At 39.5% G+C, this 24,804-nt stretch overlaps 1 protein-coding gene across 1 annotated transcript in view; it reads left to right on the forward strand.

Moving 5' to 3' along the window:
• CERS6 (ceramide synthase 6) overlaps window positions 1-24,804 on the forward strand; it is a gene marked incomplete at both ends in the record, with an annotated part of 119,700 nt that overhangs the window by 40,942 nt on the left and 53,954 nt on the right. Inside the window, one exon of the mRNA XM_084264700.1 lies at window positions 17,724-17,781. Coding sequence (XP_084120826.1) covers window positions 17,724-17,781 — 58 coding nt within the window. The remainder of the gene's footprint in view (window positions 1-17,723; window positions 17,782-24,804) is intronic.

A 24,804-nucleotide genomic window follows, 5' to 3' on the forward strand; every position in this document is an offset into this window, starting at 1 on the left:
TCTCAAGGATTTGGTGATACTGACGTGAAACTTTAAGTTAACAGCACAGTGTAATCACTAGAAAAGGTGTCCTCCTGGTATAACCTCAGATTGTAATGCTCAGGCACTTAGCTTACTAGTTTTGCTGCAAGAGAGAGTCTGCCCATAGCTTATATTTCTCTTGCAGGAATTTAGGCAGCTTTACTACTTTACTCAACTTGAAAGATTCAGGGTGAATAAAGATGAAGAAAAAGTGAACTGAGAATATAAAGTGGACTTTTGTAGTGACTCACATTACTGTTGGTTTTCATTCCTTTCTGTCTGTCCCTGTGGCACAGCCTAACACTAAGGAAAGACAAGCTGTCTCCTGACCAAGAGTATGGGAAGGACCTTGTGCTCTGTGGTGCATGAGAAAACGCAGAAAGTGGATTACCTTGAATCCTTCCTGAAGTGCAAGTTGTTTCCATGTTATTCATGGAGAGTATCTGCAATACTTGACAAGGCTAAAAGTTGTTCCTGCAGAGGTCTATTAATCTATAAGCAGGTGATACAAATTTTGCAATCAATTAGTTCTAGCACAGAATTTTATTTTCTTCTAAGGGAGAGAAGGTGTGGTATGGCCAGGAGGATGTAACCCTTGTAACCCAGTAAATACTGCCAGACAGAATACAGGGCCAAGGGATGTCTCTTAGTGTCTGACATGTCAGAAAAGCCAATGCAGTAGTGATTCCCAAACTTCTTCCAGTTTCTTCCCAGTTTTAATGTATTGTGCTGCTGCTCACACTACAGGTGCATAGGAACGTCTGCTTGTTTTCAAAGATTAAGTTTGTAGAATCCTGTCCCTTGTTGTCCTTGTTGTCTAGGGTAAAGGGAAAGAACCCATGGTGCCCTGAGTTATTAGCCTGGGACTTCGGAATGACATCAGGCTCATGACTTGTCTGTCCTACAGCTATGTTCATTTAAGCAAGCTGTTTATTAGAGACATCTATGTGGTTTCAAGGAGTGGCTGGGAGTGACATGTGGCCAAGAGAGTTTTTTGGTTTATGCAACAGTCTGCATGTGAAAACATGGAAATGTGCAGAGCCAAAGAGGTTTGTTTGGTTTTGAAGAAGTTTGGATACTAAAGTGTCTTTTGGAGGGGGATATCTTGTCGTTTGTATATAGGGGAGAGAAGAGTCTGTCTGATGCAGCCAGAACATACTTTTTTTTTTTCTTAAGGAAGAAAAACTGTGTTTACGCAAGTTCATTTTGGAGAGATTTTATCTATCTGTAGCTGTGTATATATATGTGTGTGTGTGTGTCTGTGTGAACTTGTACATGTATATACAGAATTTATTTCTATGGGCAGTTTGCAACTTCTTGGCCATATTTCTCAACTAGGGGAGTAATTCTCTCCTACAGAATTGTACTGGAAAAATGACTATGCAAGGGAAAGAAGTTGAGACAGCTGCTTGGTTGTTGAAATTCTGAGCTGTGCTGATAGAAATCTTAACAAAGCACATAAAAGAATTCATCAGTCTGCTTTGTGTATGGCAGTAAAGTACTAGAAAATAAATAGGCATCAAAAAGCTTCTAGCTTTGCATTTTTAATAGCCTCAAGCCCTCTTAAGTCAGCTTCTAAAACATTTCTGGGTACAATGATCTTTACCAAAAAAATTTGGTAAATGGTATTATGGGTCCACTTAATTCTAATTTGTGAACAGAGGTTTTCAGATGCCTCAGTGCTACGTGCAATAGAGAACTAACCAGTGTTTCACAACCAGAAAAGATAACAAGGGGTGGGTCTGTAAGGCTATGCTGTGTGCTCTAGGGCCAGTATGATAGTTACTATTCAATGGCCATAGAATTACCAAATCTCCCTCACTTTCCTCTCTTTTTTTTCCATGGGGCAGGAATGCCTGTTCTTCCTTGCTCTCCCAGGCACAAGGCATAAGCTCTCCTCTGCTGCTCTGGTCTGTTCAGATCTAAAGCTCTGATAACTCAACCATCTGCTTGGTGAAAGGGAAACTGCACACCTAAGTACTATGCTGATAAAAAGCAAGAGGTTTACCTTTCTATTATAATTTTGTGGGGGTTTAATTATTTTTTTTTAACAGGGCAGATAATTAGTTCTACTGCTGCTTTTCCTCTTACGGTCCTGCAGCAGGCTGTGTCCTACCACGGGCTTTGTGCTGCATTCCAAGCGCTCCTGGGACAGGTACTTCTGCTGACAGATCATCACAGGAGAGCAGTGTTGCCCGAAAGAGAAACCATTGAGGAAAATATAGAAGTTCTGGAGGTCACTCGGAAATAGTGGCAAGCTCTGCAGTGAGGCATAGTACTGGAAACCAGAGTAATTAGCATAATTTCTTTCTTCTGGAACACTGTGTACTGAAACAGTTTATAGGACTGGTAAATGTTTATAGATGTGAAGAAAAACCAAGTCATTTGCTTATTTTTCCTACTCATCCTTAACTACTTTACCTACTCTTAAGTATTTCAGTTAGCTTTCTGTGACCCTTAGTGAAATATTCACTGGTGCTTCACAGAAACTTGGTATTTCTGTTAGTGACTGAAGAACACAAGTATGGTGTGGTATCCTCAAGGAGAGGGGAAGCGTGTATTTGTGTGTACCTCACTGTGTCTGGATCTAGATTTCTGACACTAATTACTTTTATTATTTTTTCCCTTTCTTCCCCTATGGCCTTAAAACAAAGGGAGAGGGGCAGGGCAGGAAGAATAAAAGGAGTATTCCTTCAAGCACAGTAGTGGGGTTTGTGCCAAGTGACTGCCTTGGCTCAGGTCGGGTAATGATGTGGTTTCCCCAGAGCTGCTAACTCCAAACAGCTCTGTGTTAAAACAGACCTGTAAAGGCAAAGCCAGGGAAGCCTTCAGCTGCTGCAACTGACCCAGCTTCTCTGAGTCCTGGTGCCCAACTGAGAAGTTGCCCAAGCTAATGTTTTATTTAACCTACAGGAGCATCAAGTTGAGGCCAGATGGTATGAACACAGATTTTTCTTTAGAGCCACGCAGCAAAGCATAGTGCTTTGCAGAATAAATTTTGTGGCATCCTACTTTACTTTTCAGAGGTTTTCCACCATCACTGTTTGCTGCTGCTGTCCGTACACTCCAGGTGTGCCAAGCTTATTGTAGCAAAAGGAAAGAGGAGTAACTGCTGTATGATCTGTCTTTGTAAAACAATGTGCCTTTTCCAAATTAATTACCTGAGAAATTACTCCCAATTACCTTAAATCTTTATGGATTTTTTTTTTGTTGGAGCCAAGAATTTTATTTTTTGTTATAACACACAGAACCCCATCCAGAGTTTTGTGGGGTTGTACCAGTTTCACATGAAAAAAGAGCAAAGCTTGAGTCTTGGCAGCCTTCAGAAAACACCATTAAAGTGGTCTTGACTTCTAAGGAAGGTCTTAGTTGATTGCTTTTTACATTTATTTTTTTTATTTACTGAATGTCATGTCACTGAGTAATGTGTATCTTTCCATTAAAAGATAGGGGAACTTCACGTGACTGGATCCTGATAGTGTCCCATAAAACTGCTGGTGAAAGTAAATTGATGGCTCTTAAACAGGCATAAATTGCTTATAAAGCATGAAGTGTATTCTTGTTTGGTTTGTATTTTAACTGCTAGAAGAAGGGAGTCATAAACCTGCTGTGTGATTTCTAAGGTAGAAATGCTAGAGAAAGAACAACTAATGATAAAAATGGATTCTTGATGGTGTCAAACTTGTGAGGTTCATTTATTATTGTCCTTATATTGTCTCTCTTACACAGCAGCTAAAATACATTAGGTTTCATATACTTGAAACAAAATAATGTCTAAAAAAGTCACCTTTGCCTTCAGAATGAAACCAAAGCTGGAAAATAAGGTTGTGTCTTCACTGTCACTGTCCGTTTTGCCCAAGGCAGTCCCATCTCCCACGGGCTGCACTTCATGAACACTGATTTGCTATTGGACTCCCTTCTGTGGTGAAGCTGCTTCCTCTTGCCAAAAGGGAATGCAGGCACTATGGAAAAGGTAATTCATTTGAAAGATAATTCACTCCAGGGTTTCCTCCAGACAGATGATACGGATATAAAATTTGCCAAATCTGACTCTTCCAGCTGGGATAGTCTTGTTATCCAAGCAGGGCTAGTGGCTCTACGTTGTGCCACAGGGCAGGCAGCACATGTTTGGTGTCAGGCTATGAAAACACTGTTCTCCAAGCTGCAATACATCAGTCTTAGTGTTTCAGAAATGCAGATCCTTCTTGGAAGGGATGGAAGAAAACCTCACAACCCCACAAATCCTCATGATGTTTTAGAGCTGTATTTTGTATGAATGTGAAGTAGATCCTGGGCATGTGCTATCCAGTGTTCCAGCCCTGAACATTGTGCATATGAGCCCATGCAAACTAGTTAATCTCTTACAGTCTTGAATGCCCTGAAATGGCTGAGTAAGGATTCATACATTAGGAGATACAGATTTAATGGCGGTGTTAGCGTAAGGCAAGGAGAACATTGAAGGTGAGCTCTTATGCTACTCAGGGAAAGCTGTTTGTGAAGGGAATAGACCTGTTACTGGTGAAATCTGTAGAGCTGGGTTGCTTGTTTCCTCTTGTGCTAGTAGATTGGTGTGAACAGAACAAACTGTTCCATTGCCACATTTAATTGAAATACTCATTAAATGTAATGTGGAAGTATGGTACTTGGTAGGTGCACCTATCAGCACAGTGACTGTAGATGCTACAAGGATTTTGCAGGAGATCAGGCAGTGGGAGAGAGGGTCACCTTAGTACAAGATAAAAGAATATGGAAATTATAACTAAAGAAAACAAATGCAGAACAGCAATTGCCTATCTCATTGTGTAAGATCTAGGAGGTACTAAATGAAAAAGAAATAAGCACATTCAAAATTGAATAGTGAAAATAGTTTTTCACACTCTGTGTAACACAATCAAATAGGATGTCATGTTTCTTTCATGGAATTTGTTGGTCTCCTGAGGCAATAATTCAACAGTAGTTTGTAATTAAATAGTTTGTTTAATTTAATTGGGCAACCAGAGAATTTGGTATTGTGCACATAAGTAGATTGTATCCATAGTTTCCTTAGAATACTGTTACAAAGGCTAATCTTATTTTTAACCATGAAATATCATGCATGCTGAAACTGTGGTACAGAGGTACGGAGGAGAAGAGCCTTGTGAGTAAATGGCATTTGTGGCATGAAGGTTGTAGCAGGGAGTAGGGGCTTGGGTGCTGGCAGTCAGATTTCTGAGGCAGCTTGGTGTGGGAAGACATGGGTTTGCAATGAGATGGAGAGGGAGTTCGAGTCTGTGAAATTGTTCCAGAACAGGGAAGATGTGACCTTCGCTTAGTGCAAGAAGAGTTCATTATAGCTGCAGGTAGTAGGGGAGTTGAGATGAGTCACGGATGCCAAAAAGGAGACTCCTAATTGAAGTGATCTAGCCAGTAGCAACTAAAGTGTAGAGTAGCAAAGACAGTCTGGCAGTTGTTATCTATAGAAAGCATGTAAAATACTGTAATTTTATCACAGTACTGTAAGAGTTACATTTAGACTCTGGGATTGACACATTCGGGGACCTATTATTCTCTTAAGAGTATTGTATCTAGTATCATCACAGGAAAGGGAGAGATGTTCTTGAACACAAGGCCTCAACTGAAGGTTAAAAGAGAATGAGGCATTTATTTTGAGACTCGTGTCAGGGGAAACTAGTACTGTATAAAAAGGCCTGGAGTCATGTCTAGGCATATAAAGCTAAGACAGAAATCTTGCTCCATTTTACATTGGGATGAGCTGTTGCTCCTTGGGAGTAGCACTCAAGAGCTCTGTCTGTTACTCATCCTTTTTTCTGATACCTCGGTAGGCTGAGTTGAATTTATGTTTCACTCTAAGCTACGTGTGAAGTCAACAAATAAGAGTATTGATGAAGCTTTTTAGTGTAAATATGTTTTTTTATATGATGTCACTCAGAGCTGGTTCACTTCTCTGTTCCAAGAGAGAGTAAGACAGTAGGTTGCCTTGAGTTACGTGAAATATAGAAATGGGTAGCTTGAAGTTAATGACTGACAGGCTGGTCCTAATTTTAAAGTTGTGAGAACACAGTGCAGCCACTAACAGCAATTTTAATTTGTTCTAACATTTGTTCTCTGATGAATCAAGACTAAATGTCTTGCACAGCTTGCCCAGCACTTGCACTTCCAAATACATGGTCTTGGGCAATCCTGTCCAGCTGCTGTAGTGTGGTTTGCTGTAGATTTATGCTTCCAGCTTTGCCTCTCAGAGCATCTGTATTAGACTCTGGACTATTCACATTTCTTTGGTGGCCAGACTGGATAAGTAGCTTAATTATACATCCTTTTATGATTTTATTACATGCTTTTGTGCTGTGAGGTACCTGCATAGGCTGGCTTAGGCTGTAGTTCAGCAGCACAGACTACTGTTGCAGCTCTAGTAAGCAGTAAAGGCCACCTCTCTGGCTTCTGTGTCCTTGTTCTCCCATTTGCCCAGCCCTGGGCCAGACAGCTGGCTGTACAGCTGTTTTGTAGGGCAGCACGCTATACTTACTGGAGCTAAAAGTCACTCTACATAAAAACACAGGGTGCTTGTCAGTCAAATTTGTGAGTTGTGGGTCACGAGGTGGTCACATAAGCATGTTGGAGTGGTGAGGAGTGAGGTATGCAGCCATGTAATAGAAGGGAAACCAGGGAAGCATGGGCAGTATTTGCATCCAGTGTGGAAGCTCAGGGGTGGAGAAGAGAAGGGGGGGGAGGGAAATTGCTGCAGCCATCTTGCCCTTTCTGACGTGGCAGGGTGAGGGGCATGTGGTGTGGTGGGGCAGTGCATGGTACTCTGTGTCATCTCCTGCTGCCAGTTTTTTCTGAGTGCTTAGGTTAACATTGGCTGGGAGAATGAATGCTTTTCTGCTGAACAGCTGTTCCTATGGCGATGTTTACATCCTTTACCTACCTCTTCCTATCATTATTTCTCAATTTTGAATTGTAAAATACTAGGGCCAGCTCTGTCCGCGTTGCCCTGCTGTCCCACTGCATTAGTAAGGTGAAACGTCTTATGAAGGGAAAAGGTGGAAATAGGCTTCTTGCAACTGTATAGTATGCTGCTCAAGAGCTTCCAGTTAGTTCGGGATTGGTGTGAAACAGACCCCAGAACTGGATGGCAAGGTTGGCAATTTCCCCATGTGATTCCTTTTCTACCCTTTCTGCCTTGCTCACGTGTGAAACTGGTGTATGATGTCTGTTTTCTCTTTTTAAGCTGGCTCTCAGGACATCTCCGGGTCCAAACAGAAGACTGGGGAAAATTAAACCATTGGTGAAGTGCCAAGAATTCCCATGCTTTTCTGCTGGAGCAGACAGGCCACAATGTCCATGTCTTGTCCTCAGACTGTGCTCACTGTATTTTTAGACTGTGCTGTAAGCGCACTTCATTTTGTATCTTATGAAATTCCCCTCTTCCCTCAAATTGTATTAGTTAAAACTTTGAATTCCCTGCCCTTACTGCCTTCTGTGACACAGTTTGTAACACAATAAATTAACTCATGGGCTGGTCCTGTAACAGCACTATCACTTAACGTTATCATTGCACATTAAGCAAGGCCACAATAAATTAATTAGGTTTCTATTCTCTTGAGGGTTGTGCATGCTCATCATTATTTTATGTAATGGAAATTAAATAATTCTTCCCTAAGTTCCAGTTTAATGTGAACACTAGTTCACTATTACAATCACAATATAACAATTAAAGACAACTAAAGGAAAACTGCAGAGGCTGCAGTAGCTGCTGCTTGCTTGTTCCGCATGCCTTGAATTGTCTAGCTCTTGACTATGGAGGAGACTGACTGCCTTCTTCAGTCAGCTTTAGCTTTAAATGAAGTTTCCAAACAGTGCAGACAAATGGCTTGAAAGTGAAGGCACATGGAGACAGAGCTGGATTTTTCAAAAGAGCCATAGGGCACGTAGAGCCAAGAAAGCAAGGGCTCAAGTCTAGGACGCTACAAGCTTCAAGACTAGTTTGATGCTTGGTAGATGGAATTCACAGCATTTAAGAACTATCTCCTGATGGTTTGGGGAGGATCTGTGAATTCAGCATGGGTTTTTCTCCCAGTTTCTCTCTCTTCTACTTGAAGCATTGTGCTGCTGCTTATTCATCAATTGTTAGTGTGTTTGTGATACCAATCTCTCCTAAGTGGTAAATTTCAGGTACTGGTATCTTTTCTTCTCTTGCTAAAAATACTTATTGCAAAAAAAAAATTGAAGGCTTTTTTATTTCTCTTAAAGGAAACTTTCTAATAATAAAGCTATTCTTACCCAAGTAGAATAGCAAGCAGTGTAGTTGATACCTATTAATAGTGAACATTGCGTTTGTTTCCTCTGTGATACTGGATTTAAAAGCTGAGCACAAGAAGGGAAAGATAGCAAAAACATTTCTCTCCCTGTCTTTCACAGCACATTCTGCTCTTTTCATTGCATCCTGTAGGTTTGCTGTTCGCTTCCTTTATATGCCTTAGTAGTTACTTGTGTGATTTTTGTCTTACACTTTTTACCTCTTTATTGTTTTGTCTTTTCCTAAAAAGTTCTCTTTTCTGTTTTTAAGATGTCAATTTTGTTACCAATCCAAACTGTGCTTTCATTCAACCTGTTATGTATTTGCAGGAAAAAAGTGGCATGAGCAATATTCACTTGGGCTATAGTAACTTTAAGAAATACATTACAACCAAGTATTTAATCATGAAGAGTTAATGTCAGATTCAGAATAAATTTTCCATTATTATGTGGATGCAGATTTTTGGATCTTTATTAAATGCAGATATCTACAATGTTCTAATCTTTTTTTCACTTAAAAAAGAAAGACAAAAGTGAACAAAATGCTCATTTAGAGGGATACCCTTCTTACTCCCATTTCAGCTGTCTTCAGAGTTGTTAGCTGTTTTGTATGTGGAACATCAGCCAATGGTGTTCATCAAATTCATACTGAATCCATACAGTTTTGGTCCAACAGGAGCTCTTCAGGGATGTAGCATGTTGTTCTCTTTGCAGGAGACTGCAAGCTACACAGACTCAGTAGCATGAAAGTATTTGTTACCTTTCCCTATTTCAGTCTCTACCAAAATAAAGAAACTTGAGTATGACTTGTGCTCTACAAGTTGCTAGTCAAAATGCCTTACTGAAGGGGAGTGGCAGTAAGGTTTTATTTTACACACAGCAATGAATGAATTGGCATACAAGTCCTTACTCCTCCCTCCTATTTATGTTGTTACACAGTTTTATGTAACATTTGATTACTATTTTGTTTTATAGGTACATGGACTGTATGCATCTGTTCAGAGACAGAGTGCTGCAGAAGAAAATTAACTTCCATGTTGTTTAAGGTTTTTTCTTTACAGGCATTTTAACTGCATTGTTTTTTGCATTGCTAAGTTGTGCAATAATGTACTCTTTAGAGTAAGCTGAATGAAGTATTTTCTTTAGATGTAAATATTGCCTAAGCTACTGTGGCAGCTTGTCATATGCTGTTCTGATTGTTTGGCGGGGTCCCTCCTCTGTTTCCTTTGCTGAGAGCTGAAAGCTATAAACTGACCTGGGTCAGGATGATGCCCGCCTAATACTGCATTTTAGTGGCTGGCCATCAAAAAGCCTTTGTGGAAAGGTTTCCTCTGTGCCTACAGTGAAACAAGTTGTTGATGGGCAGAATAGTTTTTGTGATATTTGGGCGTAACACCGTAAGTATATCCAGGACAGCAAGGTAGGTGTCACTAGGGAATTATTAGGCTCCCAAGAGGGAAGTCGTGGCGATGGCCTGTGGCTGAGTAGATGTTTGCAGTGGCCTCAGCAAGAACATGTTCATGGTGCTGAGAAACTTGCTGGTTCCCTTAATGCTTTCTGGGATGATGCAGTGGTAGTTGTTAGTGTAGCGGTAGGGGTGTGGTAACCCAGTGTTTTGTATAGCCTCTGTCTTCTGCCGAGGAGTCTTACCAGGACGGGTAAACACAGACCTGCTATAGCAGAACATGGTGCCCAGGCTGCAATGGAGACCCTTGTGGTAACTTCATCTGTAAACTACATCTTTTGCACCTCATGTACATCCATGTAGTTCTGCTCATTCTGGTTTATTGATATCATTAGTGTGATAGGCACTTCTGTTTGTATTGACTGCTGACCAGCTTTGGTTTTCACTTCACTGAAGTTCAGTATTCTGGTAGATGAAAAAAACCCGAGCATGCAAGATTTAAATTTTGTCATAGATTCCTCCAGAGGAGTCAGTAATGCATCAGCTTCTGTAGTCCTGGTTACTTGCAGGTTCAATCTTCTAGGATCAGGCCCTGAAAGAGGCTGAAATTGTGACTGTCGGGCAAGAAATATTCAGGACAAGGTGCTGCAGTTTGAAATATTTAATGCTGTCCCTTATGGTTAGTTATTTAAATAACTTCAGACTGAGGAGTGTAGTTTGGTTAGATGGTGCTTCTTAGTAAACTTGAGTTTCTGGCTTCTTTTGTTTTATTCTTGCTGCTTTGGCGGTACAAAAATTTCTTGTCCCCATTTCTTTGTAGTGTTCTTAGAATACTGAAGGATAATATATTAATTTTTTTTAAATCAACAAACACACAAAAACCCCAACCTTGATTGTAATCAGCATCTTACAGTGGATTTTCTGAAGTTTCAGTGATAGAACAAATGACAGCTGGGACGTAGGAAAGGGGAGGAGCATAAATGGCTAAATAAATGTACTTCTTTAGGATGCAGAAGGGAAAATAAAACTAAAGACAAAGCCAGGTTTCATTTACTACTACAGGCTTTGATTATCCTCCTATGTTAACTATGATGACACTGCAGCTCCTGCTTAGATGATGATGAGCCTTATCATCTGAAATGGAAGTACAGAGTGTGAAGAAACAGCAAACCCTCCCAGAAGGTTGATGTGCTGCACAGATCGAAGTATGCTGCACAGCTGGACTGTTTCTTCAGGGAAAGGGAGAAAGAACCCAAACAGCCTAGTTCTGGAAAGATCAGTGCCTGTAAGGGATCAGCATCTGCTTTAACAGGCTAAAAAAAAACCAGTCTGAGGCAGATGATTTAATGCTGTGGGAAAATAATGCTGGGCTGGAGAAAAAATGGAAACAGCTAATACAGGTTGGTCAGCGGAGGTAATTACCTGTCAAAAAAGTTGCCATATGCATATACTGTTGGCTATCATGGCAGCATTTCTAGGTGAGAAGTAAATGCAGTCTGGAAGATTTTAAGGTTCTGTTCCTGTGGAATTGGAAGTGTGACAGCGAGCGGCTGTTGTGACACCCACAGGGGTGCTGTAAGGCCGTGGCTGGAAATGTGAGATCACTACAAAGAATGGAGACCAGAGGCCAAGGTTGGAAAAGCTTTGAGTCAGTTTTTCTTTTCCAGACTTGTCAGCTGTGTGCACTGAGCATTACTGATGGGAAACCAGTTCTGTTGATCTGACCATCGGGGAGGGTGCATGGTAGCAGCATCTTTTTTTAATGTGTGCTCTTCCCATGAGCTTTCCAGATAGTAGTACCTCTTTGTAGGGCGGGATTTGGCAATGCTAATACATCTCCAAGGTCTTATCAGAGCTTTATTTCCTGAAGTCCTTGAAGCACACAGAAGAGAACTGTTGCATAACCATTAAACAGAAACTATGTATCCTATAAGGAATTACCAAAACACCTATTGTATTATGCATCTTTTCTGGTCTAATTATATAAACATGCTTTATTATTTATAAAACTGCATCACTTCAAAATTTAGTACTGTAATTCTTTTTTTTTTTCTGCACTACTAAATTTTGCTCTTAAGCCTTTCAGATCTGCATTTTGAGCATACAGATTTAGGACAGCACTGGTCTCAAGTGGCACTGTAATATTAAATATTAAATAACTGATTCAAACCGCAGCCAGGAGGAAAATCAGATGACAGTCAAAACTTAAGCCAGAAAATTGAGGAGGAGAGCAATAAAAAATTCTCAGTTTATCATACCTGCTGTTTTGCACATCTCAGTGAGCTATGCATAACTGTCTCTGTCAAATAACTTCTGCTTAACCGTAGCGCAGGAACTATTTATCATTTGCATAGTTGCTTCATTCTAACTTAACAGCAGCACCAGGGCAAGAAGGTTGGTTTATTTGTTTGTTTATCCATTACCATAAATGCAGCAAATTATCATTACAGAAATCTTGGGAGGCAGACATTTGAAACAATAGAGCTACTGCCATCAAACATATTGTCACACTTTCAGCCTTCAATGAGATTAGTTATCAGGAGTTAAGATAAGTAGAGATTTAGTGGGGGATACAGACTGTTGGAAGCAGAGTTGCACTTCTGTTATGGTTTCTGAACTAATGAAAAGTATGCCATGGGGCTGTCCTATGCACTAATTGTGCTTCTGATCTGCTCTTTATTTGGCATGTCAGTGTGAATAGATCCACTGTGATCTAAGTACATGTAGATGTGGGATTTCATAAAGCTCTTGGTTTATTTTGAAAGAGCTTTATTAGGTGAAGGAGATTGCAAGATAGCAATTTAAGAGTCGAAGTTCTTTAGAAGAACTCTGAACATTTGGAAGTGAAAACGTGTACCAGGCTGACTGCTGAGAATGTGCTGCCCGGGTTATCAAACTCCCTTCACCCTGCTTTATTTGGAGTTCTGCCTGGAAAAGAGTTGGAGGTCTGATTTTTTTGAAATTCTTAAAAAAGCTGATGTCTCAAAAGAAGGTGGCAATTTGTTGCTTTACTTTTCTAGATACAGGCTGTGAAGTATTAAGTTATCCACAATTCCCTAACAAACGTGTGAGTTAGCACTGCTCTCTGCTTATGAGTGTTACTGCTTCAGTCAGGGAAGGCAACACATCCAGAAAGGTTGCTCAGAGTAAAACATGGTAACACCTGAATTATGTGCCTAATAGAAAGGGTATTTAACTGCTGTAAGGCTGAAGTCTTAATACTACCAGATCAATACATGTGACACAGCACAAAAGGTATTAAATTTTAATTTGTGAGACCATTCAGTGTTTGAGGTGCTAGTAGTCCTCCTAAGTTTTGGATGGATTAAGCATTATTTATCTGTACACAGTCTTGTATTTTTATGTGGTTTATTGCTTTAAAAAAATCTTGTCTTTGTGGGGATTTTTTGTTGTTTTAAGGGAGGAAGATTGCTGTTTGTTTGATGCTTGGTTTTGCTGGTTGTTTATTTTTTTAAACCTAAAATGGGACCTATAATAGATTGGTAGGCAATGTCATAAAGACAAAGAAGTTGATTCAGAAGTTAAATGTCTGTTGGTTTTGGGATCGTCGTCTAAATAATCTTTCCTTAGATGTAGCCATGTAGAAGGAGCAACATACCTCTGGCTATGTCAGGAGCAGTATTCATTGGATTAAGTCCTTTTGAGTGAGTCAAAAAGTTGAAGGTTTCTGGTACTGTGTTTCAGGGAACAGAAAAATACATTGTGAGGAGAAAACGTGGACTGCTTTAAGTCACCCTGGGCTGTGGGGAGCTTAACAATGCTTCCCACTTAAAAAAAATACAAACATTCAGTATTGTTTAAACTCAGTCTCAGAAATGCTCCTTTGAGAAGTCTCACAGTGAGCATCCTCTTCACGGCCACCCAAAATCATTGCAGCAAAAATAACTTTCAGTCTCAGGTAATGATTGCAGTAGCCCAGCTACGTGCTTGCCTAGTTCAATCGGGTGGTGGAGAGTAAAATGGAGAGCAAGCTGTGTGATGGTGGTTCAGACCTTCTCATCTTCAGGACTTGGATTCGATGGTCCTTATGGGTCCCTTCCAACTCAGTATAGTCTATGATTCTGTGATTCTCCAGAACCAAGGTCCACACCTGGTGGAATTTCCTTTAGGCTCAGTTCGCCTTTCAGCCCAAAGCCTGAGGAGCCCAGAGGTCTGCCAGCCACTGCCAAAAGTTGAGCAGTGGGTTACTGAGAACAAAAAATGTGAGATTTTGGTGAAGTGAATTTCCATGCAAAAAACTTAATGAGTCTGCAGTTTCTCTGAAAATGGTTTTCAAAGCCAGAAAATTGGTTCCTTCAACTGTAGACACTGTGGTGATCCCATAGCTAATTGCTAAATTTGAGGGGTTTTTTAGTGTTAACTGTTTTGAAGTGTGGCATTCTTACACTGCTGTTTGGCCCTGACTGTAGCAAATGAGTGGCAAAAGCATGTCTCTAAATAGCACAATTCTGGAAGCAAAATGGCTGTTATGCTTTTAACACTGTGCATCTGTTATGTTTCCTGTTTGCTTCTTAAAAGTGAGTTGGATAATGTTGGATCTGTGGACACCATTGCTGGGCATCTGGCACTGGTCTGGCTTTGGAGCCTTAAAGGGGTGTGAATGCATGGTGGGGAGGGCTGTGTGCTGCCAGGGCTGTGCTGCAAAGGTGGGAGCTCTCTACAAGAATTTGTTTTTCCTAACTGAAGTTTAATTCCACATTTCAGAGCAGAAATTTGGAGGGATATTTGAAGGATGAAATTCATCGGTGTGATGAAGGGAATCTGGTTAGACATGTATGCATGTAATCAGTAAAGTGCTTGCTCAAGTGTGTGATTTTTCTGAACTGAGCATGATATGGTATACCAGATTAGTCAGCAGAGGCTATCCAAATTTTCTGTCTTGTTAGTATTCTCTATCATGCTGAAGTATCTTTAGAATGTCACTGGCACCTTGGAGTTAACAGGGTTGACGAGTTAAGGAACTGCCTTGTGCAGAAACGCACTAATGTGTTGAACAAGAGTAGTCAGATTTGTTGCTGTACTCTTGAGAGTCGAGCTTTCATTGTAAGACTATATTAGAAAAGTATCCATTCCTCGAGCCTTTCACCTGGGTTTTCTGGATTTCAGTTAACCCAAAGTATCTTTCCAGCAGCATGCTTTGTGGCCTGTGTGTGTTGCTCAGATTTTGTGTCTTTATACAACTGACTGGAGGAGCGTTTCAAGTCTGAGGGCCAGAGCACGTTCTCACAAAACACAGCAGCTTCAGCTGTGGTCATCCTTTAGCTAAATGTGAATTGATGGGGCCACAGCTCACAATGTGGTGCTTTACCTGGTGGCCTCCATTGTATTGTATCAGAGCTGAGGCTAATAGCCTCAATATCCCTTAATTTTGACTGTTCAATGTATATTTCTTCTGACTGTTATGCTGTATAAATGTTCCCCATTCTGTAAATGGTTGATTTAGTTTAACGTGAATTTTATAGATCTCAATATATGTTAATTTGTACATAACAAACTTCTAGTTACATCTTTGACATTTTTTGTATTTTATTATTTAAAAAGAGAGTTGCAAATTAAATGTCTCCAGCTGTTAAGGTCATTTGTATGTTAGCAGTTAGTGTGCAGCATTTACTAAAATGTTGAACACAGTTGCATGGCTTGCTTGACCAGATATATTCACTTACTGTATAATTATAAGTACTTCAATAACTTTCATTTTCTTCCAGACCTTCTTGCATCCATCTATTTGAGTTTGACCAGTGGATATTTTTCTATTAGCTGTAGCATTAAACCATCTACAAGGAGTGGTAAAGCGCAAAACTCCTTGGATTTCTTTATATGGGATTATGATTCCAGCTGGGATATTGAGCCAGCAGAACTGCCCTTTGAAGCCCACAGATGAGGCACCTAGCTGCCTGGTGCAGAGCAGCGGGAAGTCCTTTGTAGCTCTGCTACCACCAGAGTTAGCTGGTAGTGATGATAGGCATGTTGGGAGCCAATTGTGACTTTGTTTTGAATTTTTCTTGATTGCAAGACCAAGACAGAAATTTGTTGAGTAACTTTTGTGGATGCTGTTTAGCAGGAATGAGCATTCTTTTTGTACAAATATTACTTAATTTTTTAAGAAGTTCGCACTTTGATCAACTTTGTCTGTCACCCAGTTCTGAGCTCTGCTTTACCTTCTGATGCGCAATCCAAGTAGACTTGTTTGACATGTGAGGGGAAAAAGAAGAAAACCAACCAATAGCCTGTATCATCCTGTACTTGTAGGCAGGTGTCACCTTTGTAGCATCTGAACAGTTGGAGCAAGTTGATTGTTACTGGCAGACCCAAATAGTACCTTGTACTGGGAGTGCTCGGCAGTGAGATTGGGTTAGACAGTTTTTACCTTCAAATATTTTTATTTTCAGTAACTTGAACTTTCATTAGATTAGATATGTAACCTTGAAGTCAAATGGCAGGTTTCCTACCTGTAGGAGCAACCTAATAAAATTGTTACCCAAGTAAAACCTTCCTTCCTATTGCTGTCCTTGCTGTTTCTTACACACGCATCATCTGAAGGTTTCTACCAGCACAACTAACATTGTGCCTCAGAGTGCTCCATTTGTGCAATGTCATGAGGAAACTGTCAGCATGAAATTTGCAAAACATATTGCTAATATGACTGAACCCTTGAAGGGATTGGTATTTATATTGTATCAGTTGAATAAATTAATTTTGCAGTGCTGTTGAGGCTACAGGATAAAGTCAGTTTCTGTTCTGATGGAATATCACACGTTGAATCTGATTGATGTTCTTGCTCTCCGGTACTCAACTTGTCAGAGACTTAGCTATGTATGACATAACGTTCCTTCTAAATACTTGTACAAGTAGCTTTGAAGACGAAGGTTTAGATTAGCCTTCATTTCCATAGGAGCATTTTCAGTTTTGAAACCATTTCAGGAATGTCTGAACATGCTTCAGTGCGAATTAATCGTAAGCTAATAGTTTTGCCAGTGGAGAGAAAGTTCTAAGTGCAGTAAAATATGTAATTGAAGATGATTCATGCTGCAGTATTGCCTCACACTAAGGAAGCTGAATCTCATTCTGCCGTAAACGTTATGAATAGTACCTCGCTGGTGTTTGTCAGGCATGTCACTTTGATCCTGGATAAAAACCCAGGAATTGCTCTAAGAATTTACACTGCATGTAGTTTTCTTTTTATGTTCTTACACTTCCACTGGCTCTTCTTTCCTAAGCCATTAATAGGTCCAAAAGATGGGAAGGTATATGCTGTGTTTTATTGGCAAGGGAGAAAGATGTGGTGAATGATTTAAAATTAGATCTCCTGCTGTTTTTTCTCTTATTTTTTGTGGCATCTTGATCCTAGCTTCTAGTTTGCCTCTATCTGGAAAGAAAAACTAGAAACCCAGCAATTATTTCATGGCTATTGGGGAAAATGTAGAATCATCTTTATCAAGGAAACCTTTGGAAGTGGAAATAAATAGTGCATATATATCTATATCCATCATATCTATCTTAAAACTAAGAGTGAAAGTACTGGAATCGTCTGGGTGAAATTCCAGCTCATTGTGGATGATACTTTTCATCACTAAAGACTGTTTTTGGTGTGCAGCATTCTAAAGTCAACTGTTGAATCATTGCTGTGGTGTCTTAAGACGTCTACTTCACTGCAATAGGTGTGCAAATTATCTTCTCTTATGCTGGTTTTCATGAAACTTTTTAAAACTTAATTACCCTTGAAAATTTGTTTTCTACTGTCATGTTTAGGGGAAAATAGCCACTATTTTCAGAAGGCTAAGGGGAGGCTGGGAAAAGCACGCAGATGAGCACAGTGCTCAATAACAAGAACTGTAGAAAACCAGACCCAAATTTTTCTCAACTTCTGTTAATGTGACCAAGGTGTGGTAGTTTGGCAGTGCTATGAGAAATCATGCGTTGAACTGTGAAGTGTGTAAACTTGGTATGCTATCCTAGAGTTAATCTCTTGTACCTTTTGCAGGTGGAGATTTACATTTTACCTTTATATATTTACCTATGGAGTACGGTTCCTGAAAAAGGTAGGCATTTATATTATTATGCTTTCATAACACATCACAGATTTGTTTGAATCTCATGTAGGTATAATGTAAAGCACAGGCACAAAACTTATGTTCACTAAGAATAAAAATTAAAATTTAATTTACATTCAGAAAGTGAGTTGGTACTGAAATTCTTATCAATATTTAAAAGGGTTAAAAAAGTGTATAGTAACATGCCTGGTTCACTTCATTACTTTTCATTATGGGTATGAAGGTAGCAGTAAGACTTACCAAAGTATTAATCTGAATTTTTGCGTCATCCTTGTTTAAATGCCTCTGGCAGAGGTTGCTTTTTGTTAACAAACAAAATCCATTTGATTTTTTATAAAGTGCTTTTTTCTGCCTGTTCTTTGATGTATTGTGGAAAGAAGTTTCCATGGAGTTTCCCATCAACTGCAATGCTTCTGGTGATTTAAGGAGAGAAGGGTATTGATAGCTTCTAAACACAGGACTGTTAACCCTGCCAGTGGCAGTAATATAGATTTATGGTGCAAATTATTTTTACAATATGACTGCCCTCAGAGCTTTGATGCAAGTCAGGCCATATTTGTGTAATTTGGTGGGGTGAAATTAGGGGAACCTGTAGCCTTCATGTGTTCATGTAATCTCACCTTCTTCATTTTGGAAACAAACTGGCAGAAGAAAATGTTTCCTAAATGTTTCTGGTGCTTTGTTAGTAAAAGTAGCTATTAAAAAAAAATTCTCATCATGTTTATGGATGTAATTCTTGAGGCTGTCCTGGGTGCCAGTCAACTTCGTGCCAGCAGGACTGATGATGTGCCTGTGCAGAGACGGGATATCAGACCTGTTGCGGGCTGTCTAGCAGTGGTCAGCCCCAGAGTGTGTGCGCCGGTCCTCCAGACGAACCAGGGCAGCATGTGATGTGCAACCTCTCCCAACCTCCTTGAACATGTATACATCATGTGTACTGTGTTCATTAACATGCTGTATGGTCATGACCTGATATTTGGGGTTTGGCTTTTGATGCCATACACGTCTGTGGTATGAAATGTGAGAAGAGTTATAATAAGCAACTGTCACAAACGAACAGGTTACTTGGCTTGTGGGTGTGTAGAGATTGTGACATAGGGTTCTGTAATACACGAAGACATGGGGCAGCTCTATCTTAATTTCTCTACTTCATTACAAATTATGACAAATACCACAAAAATCACCAATAGGAAGTATCACAAAATCACTGCTAGAAAACATACCTATAATTAATAAAGCAAATCTTTCTCAAGACAAAGGAAATGACTAGTCTAGGAAGAACTCTGAATACTGGTATTTCTAAAGACTGGGAATAGAGTAAATGCATATGCTTCATTACGAGCCATTGTGAGCTGTTTCTAAAGGCTGACTTGACATGCTAAGTGCAGGGTGTCTTCCTCCCAGTTCAGCCTATCACTGCAGTATGAGGAAGGCTGGCTGACTTGGAGGTATACCATTGCTTGCTTAACAAGGATCAGTTGTGTAATTTTAACTTTCAACATGTTTAATTTTTACAGAGAGAACTTGTTCGTTATGTAATTATCTATGTGCTTTTAATTGTTCTCATTTACAACACTGTAAAAATGTCTTGCAGAATTTTATCCTGTAGTAATTATTCCAGTGTTCTGCTATGTATACTCAGGTCTTTCACATGGGAATGTCTGTAAATTAATAAAATTACAATTGTGATTGTATTTATATTTACAACATCTCCCTAGTAAGATTTTGTAACTAAAAGAAAGTAAAGACTTTGCTATTCATCAAACACCAAAGATTTTGCTGGGTCCACTTAGATTTGCAAGGAATAAAACCCAGACCCCTGAATCTTCTTTCAGAGTGTTGCTATAGTTCCAAAGTGGATAATCCTTTTTAATTTATCTTGATTTTCTTAAGGGAATAATTGCAAAGAAACACTTAATTGCTTACTTAAGAAGCTAGTTTAAAAGTTAAGCGTAAGAAATTCTCTTACAAGTTTGACAGAAAGATCTTTTCTCTAAAAAACTGTTTTACCTAGAGAGTAAATTAGTGTCACAGTCAGCTGTGTCTTGCTGTGCTAATGTTACAGTAGAGAACTGCATCTTTTCAGATAGGGGTGGTCTTAAGCAGACCTTGTTAAGATACCTAGTCTGGAAAGATGGTAAGCGTGGTGACTGCGCCCAGCTGCAATAGCAGTCCCGTAGGGGTAGTTCCACCACAGCAGCACATTGCCTTAGTAGAAGAGGGTGAGAAAGAGTAAATATTACAAAGTTCCTGTTTTGAAGAACAGAATATGCCACCAGCATATCACCACATTGGAAATACTTAATTTGATTTTAAAATCTAAGTTAATGCTCAGTTAACACATCACTTTGGATAGTTGGATAAGATGCTTTGATACAGTATGTCTTTCAAACATCCAAATGTAATAATATATTTTTAAAAGGGAAACTACATTTTGGTGCTTTTCAAATGAATGTAATCATTCAAGGCTGGTTGATTTGTTGGATAGTTATGATCCCTGATTGGAGAAAGCTGTTGTGGCTATCTTGAGTGGGAAGTGCTCCTTAATAGTTCATCTAATGACTTTTACTCTCACAAGATAGTCTCTTTAGAAAAGTGAACTCACTCTGTTGTACAGAAGGTTCTCACTGAAACACTATGCTGAATGCATTGCCCCTTTTATAGTTTCTTTGTTGGTTCTTGCATTGCCAGACAAAAAACATATTCTGACTTCTATATTACTGTCCTTCCCTCTGGACTTGGCCTAGTCTCCTTGCAACCTGCCACTCCTGTGCTTTGTTGCATATGTTGCTGACCTGATGGGTTTTTATTCACATTTGGCTCTCTTAAATGTTCCTTCCTTAATTTGAGGGTGAAATTAATCTTTACCTACAAGACTGGCGTGGTGCCCATCAATTACTTAAGTGCCACTTTGAACTAGTTTTGAGGTCCTTTGCTTTATGCTGGCCCTTTGCCTAGAGGTGTATTTCACCTTTTGGATTCTTTCTGAAAAGACCTTTCTCGTAATGCCCACAGTACATGAAGCATTGTTACTTTGACATCTACTGTCACCTTCCCTGTCTGCTATGCAAACCAGTATTTCTGAATCAATGCAGTATCAGCCAAAGGGTGAACGTTTGTTTCCTCATGCCCTGCAAAGTGCCCAAGGAAGATCTAACCAGGATACACTGGCAAATCACCATTCTTGTAAAGAATTTCATTAGGTCTTTGGTGGCTTTATAGAGCTTACAAGCTTATCTGGCTTTTTGGGAAGATATGCCCAAGCTTGATAAGCACAAATTGGTTAGCAGACTTGCCAACTCTGGTGTAGTTCTTACTGTGTGATACTGTCAGTGTGGCACACATGCTGACTGCATGCTAAGTGCATTAAAGTTTTACATTTGCCTGGATAGAGCATCTCACAAGGAGAAAGAGGTCTGGGATTTAGCCTTTGATTTTCACTTCCCTGCAGAAGAACATGAAAGCTAATAAAGCTGTCATTTAGAGCAGTCCTAGCACTCTCTAAAATGCCATGGCAAGCTTGTCTTTGTTACTGTCCATGACTGCAGTTAATGACTGATCTAGATAGAAGAAATTTCTGAACCCAATAAAGCCACATCTAAGTCTTTGTATTAAGAGCTGCACATGATATCTCCATTCTTTTGCTATACTATAATTGCTGAGTACGTTGCTGGAGATGTGAAAACTTTCTTCTCATTGAACCATGCTCTTGGGTTTCGTCTTTCCAGTGACAGGTGTATGCTGTTAAGTCATAAATAAAAGAAAATCTCACTTCTGGTATTTTCAAAACCTCTCAATTCACAGTGGAAAAAATGCCTGACATAGAGCTTTGTCTTCAAAGTTTACTGTTGCAAACTTGTTTTAAGTAAGTTTTTTTCTTAGAAGTGCCTGCAGGACACTTAAATTGGGCCATTTTGCTGAATAAAACTCACCATGAGTCAGGAAAATCCTTTAGATGAGGAAGGCAGAGGATTGGCAGTAGGGTGTCCTGCATGTGGCTGTTTGTTGTAGGCCATGGTATCATCATCAGGCACTGATAAAGTATGTGGTAGTTTTTAGCAATGTAAAAAGCACAAAAACTCATGCTTCCACCCTCTCTTCCTCACTCTATCCATATGGACCTCTGCTTTCTGCAGTCTCTGGATCATGCAACAGCTGCTCACAGCACTCTCCCTGCCTCCTGCAAATTGCACTGCTGAACTCTCAAGATCTTTATGGTTTGCACTAGCCTTGTCCTCCATGCCTCTGAACTCAAATGAGCATGGACTACAGGTAGAGGAATAATTCTCAGCCTTCCAGGTACTCAGACAAACCATTGCATCCCCTACAAATTGTGTCTTAAAGTGTATGCGCTAGAGAAAAAAAACTTTAATAAAACTTTTGCCGTAAAGTTGTCGGTATTTAATTATCATATTACACATTCCTCCCTCCCCCAGCTCCTGTGTGCCTTCAGACATTTTTTCTTTTTTAGACACTCCTTTGTGTCAAAGAAAGTAAATGAATATTGCAGAGCTTCAGGGCTTAATTTTATTAGGGGGTTTGCTGTCATCTGTAACTAGGGAAGTAATTAATGACATTTCCATATCAGAGCTTCTCAAAGATGAAATTGATTATTGGTCTTGGTTTCTTTTTTAAATGTTCCTTATAAATTTTTGCTGCTTTTTAAAGCCCTTCCTAGCTTAGCACTTTCAATTGTAGCTATCTTATTTATATTACCAAGCCATATAATCGTGGGGTGAGACTTTCTGCTTCCCAAAGAGTCTCATTGTTGAAGTGAAATGTATGTTTGTTGCTGTTCTTCCAAACCAGAACTTTCGTTCTAGGTAATAAGTATAAAGCAGATGCTGTGAGATTAGTAGGCTGGTCACTCCACCCCAGTGCCCCATAGCACTGTGTCTATCAGGACATGCCTAGCAGTCGAGCACCCTTTACTCCAGGCTAAACTCCCATCTGTCACAAACTGGTAGTGCAGGATGCTCTGTTCTTCTCACCATGGTGGCAAATGCAAGGGGTGACATGGGTCATCATAATTAGGATTTGAAGTTACCTCTGTCATTTTTGATACTTTGAGAAGAGGGAATTTATGTAAATGCAAGTTCTTGTTCAAGCTAGTTCACTTTCTACATCAAATATTTCCATTTTCAAGGACAGATTTAGTGATGAATATTCTTCTATATGAGGAAAGAGACTGAGACACCAACTTTCAAAGAGAAATTGAAGCTCTCTTTAATTCCTCACTGCCAATTCTATTACTCCCTGCTTTCCATGGCAGATTTAAATTATTTGGGGCTAAAGAGTAAGTGGTCCACAAAATCTTTTAATGCAAAGCTTTCACCTTCCCATTCATTTCTTATTGCCCCCATTCTTGGCAAACTGGCGTAAGCTAGATGTGACCATCCCATCTTAGTTTTCAAGCTTCTGAAAGAGATGTAGGTCAAGCCTCACTGCATTTTGGCAGTATGGACCAAAGTCAGCCATTTCACCTGAATGCTTCATCTTAAATGAAACCCAAATTAAAATAGCTTTGTATTTTGGAATACCCACAGACTATCCCCAAAGTAAATGTTTACTTTGGTGTTTTCTGTTTGTGGTGATTTTGCTGGGTTTTTTAAATTTGGCTATTTCACACTTTTTCTGTAATTCATACATATGAAACCAGAGTGTGGGTTTTGCTTTTAGTTTTTCTAATCTTATTTCCATCGTTCTCATTTTTTAATTAAATGAAGTGATTTTATTTTGTTCACTGTGGTATTAAAATATATGCATACAAGGTATAGGACATAAGTGCTTGGATCTTAAATGTAGATCTTCCACGTTCCATATTTACACTTTTGTTAGCCTAATAGTAATCCAGAGTAAAGGCTAAATGATCTAATACGAAGCTAGCACTCTTGTGTGGGTGGTACCAGAGCCCTAGCAGTGTTGTGAAGATTGTAATCTTCATGGATGATTTATGACATGGTACTGCTAGTTAGTGGTTTAGAAGACCTATGTCCAAGTTCATCTGTGATGTGATGAGATTGACTCTTACACAGAGATATTTGGCCTCAGATACCATCATCACCGTGAAGTGTGATTATGAAATCATGATGTGTTCCTAGGTCTTCCTAGGAGTTGGCATAATATCCTGCATGATCCTTAACTCTCATAATAAATATACTGTAGCTTTCTTTGTATCTTTATAAATCACTACGACTGGAAGCATAAAAGATAACTAACCAGTTATGCTTCCACTCTGATCATGTATATGCAAATTCTTCCTCTTCCTGACTGCAGCTGAGATTTTTCAGCATGTTGCTACATTTTGTTTCATTTGCATGCCTACAAAACACTTCCTTGTAGAGCACCACACCAGTGCTGATGCCAACAAGACATTAAGTTCCAGTGACATTAAACTGACTGCTTCGCTTATCGCTAACATTAGGAACAAGATAACATTGTTGTTTTCTTCAGTAATATTTGCAATGAAATCAATGGTGACTTGGTTCATTAAGAGTTAATGGTCTGATTATGCTCCCTTTAAATGAAGAAATTAGCATTAGCTTCAGTGATAAAGAAACAGAGGGAGGAATCCAAGATTGGCTTGTTATTTGCTTGCTGATCCTTGGTGCTAAGCAGTATCTATATAATTCTGTGGAATGAAAGAATTCTACAAACATCTGGAGGCAAAGCTTCCAGGTGAGATATGGTGACTTTTCACATTCAGTTTCCTTCCTTTAATTGCCCATGAGAGTTACAGATTCACAAAAGAGCATGAATTCACCACAGTAAAGATTCCTGTGGAGTCTATATTGAGACTTGGGAACCTGAAATTGCATGTAGGTATCCTACTGGGAAATGGGCTGTCTGCCTGGAAAAAACAAATAACTTCTGACTTGCTCTTTCCAAATTTACTGTTGAAGTAAGTCTGATGATACAAGGACGCTGTGGCTGTGTTTAAAAAATGCCAAGTACAACAAACTTCTGTATGTATGCATCTGATTCGAGTGGCAGTTCTGCATCTCCCTTCCT

The sequence above is a fragment of the Gallinula chloropus genome (genome assembly GCF_964237585.1).
Source record: "Gallinula chloropus genome assembly, chromosome: 5".
Taxonomy (NCBI): domain Eukaryota; kingdom Metazoa; phylum Chordata; class Aves; order Gruiformes; family Rallidae; genus Gallinula; species Gallinula chloropus.